The sequence below is a fragment of the Cyrtonyx montezumae genome, unplaced genomic scaffold (genome assembly GCF_038088225.1).
Source record: "Cyrtonyx montezumae isolate F1298 unplaced genomic scaffold, pur_monq_1.0 scaffold_188, whole genome shotgun sequence".
NCBI lineage: Eukaryota > Metazoa > Chordata > Aves > Galliformes > Odontophoridae > Cyrtonyx > Cyrtonyx montezumae.
This window is the reverse complement of record NW_027071923.1, coordinates 27,358-33,412: the sequence shown is the minus strand read 5'-3', so window position 1 is coordinate 33,412 and position 6,055 is coordinate 27,358. Positions and strand designations below refer to the sequence as shown.

General features: G+C 62.3%; 1 protein-coding gene across 1 annotated transcript; it reads right to left on the bottom strand.

Annotated features, from left to right (window-relative positions):
* Positions 1-3,322: 3,322 nt before the first annotated feature.
* SNRPD2 (small nuclear ribonucleoprotein D2 polypeptide) lies at positions 3,323-5,152 on the bottom strand. The gene is made up of 3 exons (XM_065735094.1): positions 5,145-5,152; positions 4,112-4,291; positions 3,323-3,513 (listed from the first exon to the last, which is right to left on the bottom strand). Coding segments are annotated over exons 1-3 (357 nt in total). The 5' UTR covers positions 5,147-5,152; the 3' UTR covers positions 3,323-3,338.
* Between the last annotated feature and the right edge of the window lie 903 nt (positions 5,153-6,055).

Sequence of the window (6,055 nt, the reverse complement as noted above, 5' to 3'; positions counted from 1 at the left end):
TCAGGGACACCACCGGGGTCTGTGGGGACAGCGGTTGACATCAGGGTGATGTCATGGGGGGAGGGGTGACACCAAGGGGGGGGGGGGACAATGGGGCAGTGACACTGGGGGGTGACAAGGGAAGGTGACATCAAGGGGCGGGTGGGGGTTGACAGTAGGGGCAGTGACACTGGCTGGGGGTGACATTGGGGGGGTGACACTACTTGAGGTGACAAAAGGGTGGGGGTGACATCAAGGAGGTGACACCAAGTTGGGGGGGGGGGTGACAGCAGGGTTTGGGTGACACTGGGGGGGGGTGACACTGGATGGGGGTGACACAAGAGGGGTGACACAAAGCCCAGGATGGGGGGGGGGGGGGGGAGTCAGGTGACATTGAGGGGGGGGGGGGTGACAGTCCTCACCTGTGGGCTCAGACAGACCTCTGCAAAACAGTGCTGGGGGAAGGGGGGGGGCACTGAGCAAAGTGACACTCCCACCCCCCCCATGTCATCATCCCCCTCCCTATCCGCCCCCCCCCCCCCCCCCCACTTTGTCTTCATTGTCCCCACCTTGTGCCACATCTTCGGGGGGACCCGGGGGGGCGGGAGAAGCCAATAAAGAGGGGCTTGAGCCCCAAAATCCCCCCTTTGCCGTTGGGGGGGGGGACATTGGGGATGCCCCCTCCAGCCATTGAGGCATCGTGGGGCTGAGGGGGGTCCCACCCCACAGGGCCCAACCAGGGCCCCCCCCCACGTGCTTCCTCCTCCTCCTCTTCCTCATAGGGCACCAGGAGCTGCCTGGGGGGGGGGAATAAACTTCATATGGGGGGAGGCAGCACCCATGGGTGCCCCCCCCACAACCCCAAAATGGGACTCACCCCACTACGGTCCCAGAGCTCGGCCCCACTTCAGTGGTGGCGGTGAGGTGGGGGGGGGGGGGCTGTGGGTTGGGGCATAAATGGGGGTTATGGGGTGGGTTGTCATGGGGGGGGTGGTCTTCTAATGGGGGTTATAGGGTGGGGGAGGTCATGATGGGGGTCTTCTAATGGTTGTTATGGGGTTAAAGGGTGTGGGGGGGGTCCTCATAAGTGGGGGTCATTGAAGGGAGGGGAATTGGGAGGAGGTCTGCATATGAGCATCATTGGGGGTGGGATCATTGGGGGGGGGTCAGTGGGGGATCTCCTAATGGGGTTGTGGGGAGCAGGGGGGCCCATAAGTGGGGGTCTTAGAGAGAGGGAATTTGGGGGTGGGAGGGGGTCCTCAAATGGAGTTTATGGGATGAGGGGGTCACTGGGAGAGGGGTCTTCTAATGGGGGCTATGAGGGGGCCCCCAAGTGGGGGTTGGGGCGACGTGAGGTGTCAAGGAAGGAGGGAGGAGGTGGGGGGGGGGCTCCCAATTTGGGGTGGGGTCTCTGAGAATGTCTTGCATTAGGGTGTGTGTGCATAGGGGGTTCCCATTACCTTCCCCCCCCCGGGCAGCATGCAGGCTGCTCTGCAGGTACCGGATGTACCCCAGGACGTTGTGCAGCACCTGACCCTGCAGTGGAGGGGGTGGGGGGGGTTTACGTACAGTTATTGGACCCCCCCTCTCTCCCCCTACACCCTCCCCCCCTCCCCTCGGTACCTGAGCGTGGGGCCCCTGCGCAGCGTGGGGCCATGGAACCATATGGGCCAGGTCCTGCAGCAGCGAGGGCCAATGCTGGCGGGAGCGGCTGTGGGGGGGCCAGGAGGGGGGGGGACACAATATGTGACAATGGAGGATGTGGGGGGAGGGGGAATGCACCTGGTGACATGGGGGGGTGTGGGGGGGACATCTGGGGGATGCAGGAGGGGCATAGGGGGACATCTGGGGGATGGAGGGGGGGCATAGGGGGACATCTGGGGGACATGGGAGTGACATAGGGGGACGTGGGGGTACATGGGGGAGGCACCTGGGGATGTGGGGGGGGAGATGGGGGGGGGCATGGGGGTGACATAGGGGGGGGCATGAGGGAGATATGGGGGTGGACACATGGGGGGTAACATAGGATATCTGAGGGACGTGGGAGGGGCATGGAGGGGGTGACATCTGGGGGTCATGGGGGTGGGGTGACATAAGAAGGTGTCACCAGGGAGACATGGATTTGGGGGGGGGGGGGGAGGGGAGGGGGAGGGGCGGGGGTTGATGGGACACAAGGTGGGGTCTTACTGCCCGACCCCTTCCTCCCTCCCCCCCACTGCCCCCCCCTCACCGGAGGCTCCGGGGCCCTTCGGTGGGGGGGGCACTGCCCTTCGGCTGCCGCATCTGCCACCGTTGGGGGGAGGGGGGGGGGGGGGGGGAGTCGATACCAGACCCCTTCCCCCCACCCCATAACCCCTCCCACAACACACACACGACCCCCTCGCCCCACCTCGGTACCCGGGGGGGGGAGGGGGGAAAGGGGGGGAGTGGACATGAGGGTCGACACCAGCCACCCCCTCCCCATAATAGCCCCCCCACAACCCCTTCCCCCCTCCTCTGTATTATGGTGGGGGAGGGGGACACAATAGGACCTATTTGGGGAGGGGGGCACCTTGTCCCGAATACGCTGGGGGTAAGGGGAACTTGAGGGTCGACACCGGACCACCCCCCACCCCCCCCCTCCCCACCCCACCCCCTCCGTCTGTACCAGAGCTATGAGGGGAACGGGTGGGGGGGGGGGGGGGGGGGGAGGGAGGGGGGGCGTCACGAGGGGGTCACTGTGTCTTTAAAATCGGAGGAAGGAGGTGGGGAACGGGGGGGGGGGGGGGGGGGGCTCCAGGGCCGCCCCGCCCCCCCTTGCCCCCCCCGCTCCGCCCCTCAGTCGCACCTTTCCCGCGCAGCCTCGAGGAATGGCGCGAAGTTGGAGCGCCGGCGCGAAAAGCGCTGGGGGCGTGGTTAGCGGTGGCCACACCCCTCCCCCCCAAGCGGAGCGACGCAGGGAATTAAAGGAGAACGAACCTTTTTTATTATGTGGTTTTTTGTGGGTTTTTTTTTTGGGGGGGGGGGGTTGGGAAGGACGCGCCTAGTGAGCGCATCCCCCCTCCCCCTTCCTCCAACTGGGGAAGTGGGGTGAGAGGGGTCTCAGAGGGGGTCCTATGGGCTCCCAGTATGAACTCAAATCTCCCAGTATGAAGTTGGGGGTCCCAGTATGAGACTGAGGGGGGTCCTCCTGAAATGCTGAGAGTCCTGTGGGATTGGGGGGGGGGTGCCCCGGTGATGAGGGCAGGGGGCAAAGGACCCACTAGGAAACTGGGGGGGATGGTCTCAGAGGGGGTCCTATAGGCTCCCAGCATGAAGTCAGCGCTCCCAGTATGAGGCTAGGGTCCCAGTATGAGACTGGGGGTGGGAAGGGGGGGTCCCTACTTCCCGGCAATGAGGGGATTGCGGAGGACGACGATGACGGAGTCTCCGCGGAGGAACATTTTGGAGATGTAGCGGTCTTTGTTCACCGGTTTGGATTTCTTTTTCCCTTTGCCGCTCTTCGGGACCTCCGTCCACATCTCCTTCACGTTCTCCAGCACCATGTTGCAGTGCCTGGGGGGGGGGGGGGAAATTATTGGGGGGTGTTAGGAGGGGGTTTAATGGGGTTCTGGGGTATGGGGGCAGTGGGGGTGGGAAGTGAGGGGGTTGGGGGGTGACAATAGAGGTGGCAACCAAGTGACGATGGAGATGTGATGACGGAAGTGCCACCTGAGTGACAACAGAGACATCTCCGAGGTGATGATGGAGATGCCACCCAAGTGATAACAGAGATGTCCCCCAGGTGACAGTGGAGATGTGACAATATAAGTGCCACCCAAGTGATGATGGACATGATGTGATGATGGAGATGTCCTCCAAGTGACAGCGGAAATGTCCCCCAGGGGATGATGGAAGCGCCACCCAAGTGACCATGGAGATGTGACGATGGAAGTGTCACCTGGGTCACAACGGTGATGGCGCCCAAGTGATAACAGAGATGCCCTCCAGGTGACAGTGGAGATGCCACCCAAGTGATAATGGACATGTGATGATGGAGATGTCCCCATGTCACAATGGAGATGCCACCCAAGTGATAATGGAGGTCTCCCCTTGGGTGACAACGGAGATGTCCCTCTGGGGACCCCGGAAGTGCCCCCTCCCCCCCCCTGACCTGTCGAAGGCCTTGACACGGCCCAGCAGCTTCTTGTTGTTGCGGCAGTTGATGAGCACCTGCGTGTTGTTCTTCACCGACTGCGTCAGCACGGACAGCGGCCCCGTGTTGAACTCCTCCTCCTCGCGCTTCTGCAGCTCCTCCGGCGTCATCTCGCTCTTGGGTTTGTTCAGGAGGCTCCTGGGGGGGGAAGGGGGCAATGGGGTACATGGTCCAGGGGCTGGGTGCACCCCATGGGGGTCCTTGCTGTCCCCATGTCCCTATATTCCCATATCTCAGTGACTCCTTATTCCCATACCCCAATATCTCCGTGACCCAGTGTCCCTATATCCCAGTGACACCATAATCCCAGTGTCTCCATATCCCAGTGACTTTATATTCCCACTCCCAATGCCTCTGTGACCTAGTGACCCCATATTCCCGGTGTCCCCATATCTCCAAGTTCCAGTGCTTTCACGTCCCAGTGACCCCATATTCAAACCTCCCAGTGTTCCCAAATCCCAGTGCCCCATATTCCCATGCCACAATGTCTCCAGCATCCCAGCTCCCCAGTATCCCAGTTCTGCAGCACCCCAGTATCCCATTCATCCATTCCTCCAGTATCCCAGCACCTCAGCCCTTCAGCACTGCAGTCCTCCAGCATATCAGTACCCCAATATCCCAGTCCTCCAACATCCCAGCACCTCAATATCCCAATCCTCCAGCACCCCAGTATCCCAGTCCTCCAGCACACCAGTACCCCAATATCCCAGTCCTCCAACATTCCAGTATCCCAGTACCATAACATCCCAGTCCTCCAACATCCCAGTATCTCATCACTCCAATATCCCAGTCCTCCAGCACCCCAGTATCCCACTACCCCAATATCCCAGTCCTCCAACACACCAGTACCCCAATATCCCAGTCCCCTAGCATCCCAGCACCCCAACATCCCAGTCCTGCAGTCCCCAGCTCCGCAGTACCTCAGTACCCCAACATCCCAGTCCTCCGGTCCCTCAGTTTCCCCGCCCCCCCCACCCCGATCCTCCCTCACATGGCTGCTCCGCTCCTCTCCACTCCACCGCAGCTCCTCCGCTCCCACGCGCGCCTCCTCCTTTTCACTTCCACTTCCGGGTTAAGCCTAACGCTCGAGGTTCACTACTTCCGGTTCACGGCGCGGGAAGGATTGGTGGGAAAGGTGATCGGCGCATGCGCGGGGAAGAGTTATGGGCGTGGCCTACAGGGAGAAGGGGGCGTGGCATGGGGGAGGCCACGGAGGCAGAGTTGGGGGGGCGGGGAGGAGAGGGAGTGGAAGCGGATATTGTGGGGTGGAAATGGCCGGGGATGGGGGGAACTGCTCCAGGGGGGTGGGAAGGGGCGCGGAAATGGGCGAGGGGGATGGAAGTGATCATAGGAGGTGGGAACCGCCATGGGGCGGGGGTGAGGAAATGGTCAGTGGGGGGGAGCAGTGACGGGGGAGGGGGTTGATGTGAGGGGCGTGGCCTTGGGCGTAGAGGGCGGGGATAAGCGTCAAAGGGGCGTGGTCTCGTAAAAGACTGGGGAAGTGGGCGTGGTTACGGGTGGAGGCGTGGCCATGGAGGGAAGCTGGAAGGTTGCATTGGCTGGAGGCCAGGGGCGTGTCAAGGGGGAGTGGGCGGGGTCAAGACGGAGGTAGGGTCTCATTGGCTAGAGGCCAGGAGGGGGGCGTGGGGTTGGGGGTCATAGTGGGGCTGGGGTCGTATTGGCTGGAAGCCGAAGAGGCGTGGCCATGGCGTTTAGCTGGGAGTTCATTGGCTAGAAATCTGGGAGGCGTGGCCAAGACACGGGATTGGAGACTCATTGGCTAGAGGCTTGGAAGGGGGAGTGCTTAAGGGGCGTGGCCAAGGAGTGGGACTGGGGGTTCATTGGCTGAAGGCCAGGAAGGAAGCTTGACCGAAGATCATGGCCAAGCGTGGGGCTGGTGGC

What these genes read in the sequence shown, in the direction of transcription:
- SNRPD2 (XM_065735094.1), bottom strand. An exon ending in CGTGTCAAGGCCTTCGACAG is followed by an intron (nt 3,514 to 4,111) that starts GTCAGGGGGGGG and finishes CCCCCCCCCCAG; the next exon opens with GCACTGCAACATGGTGCTGG.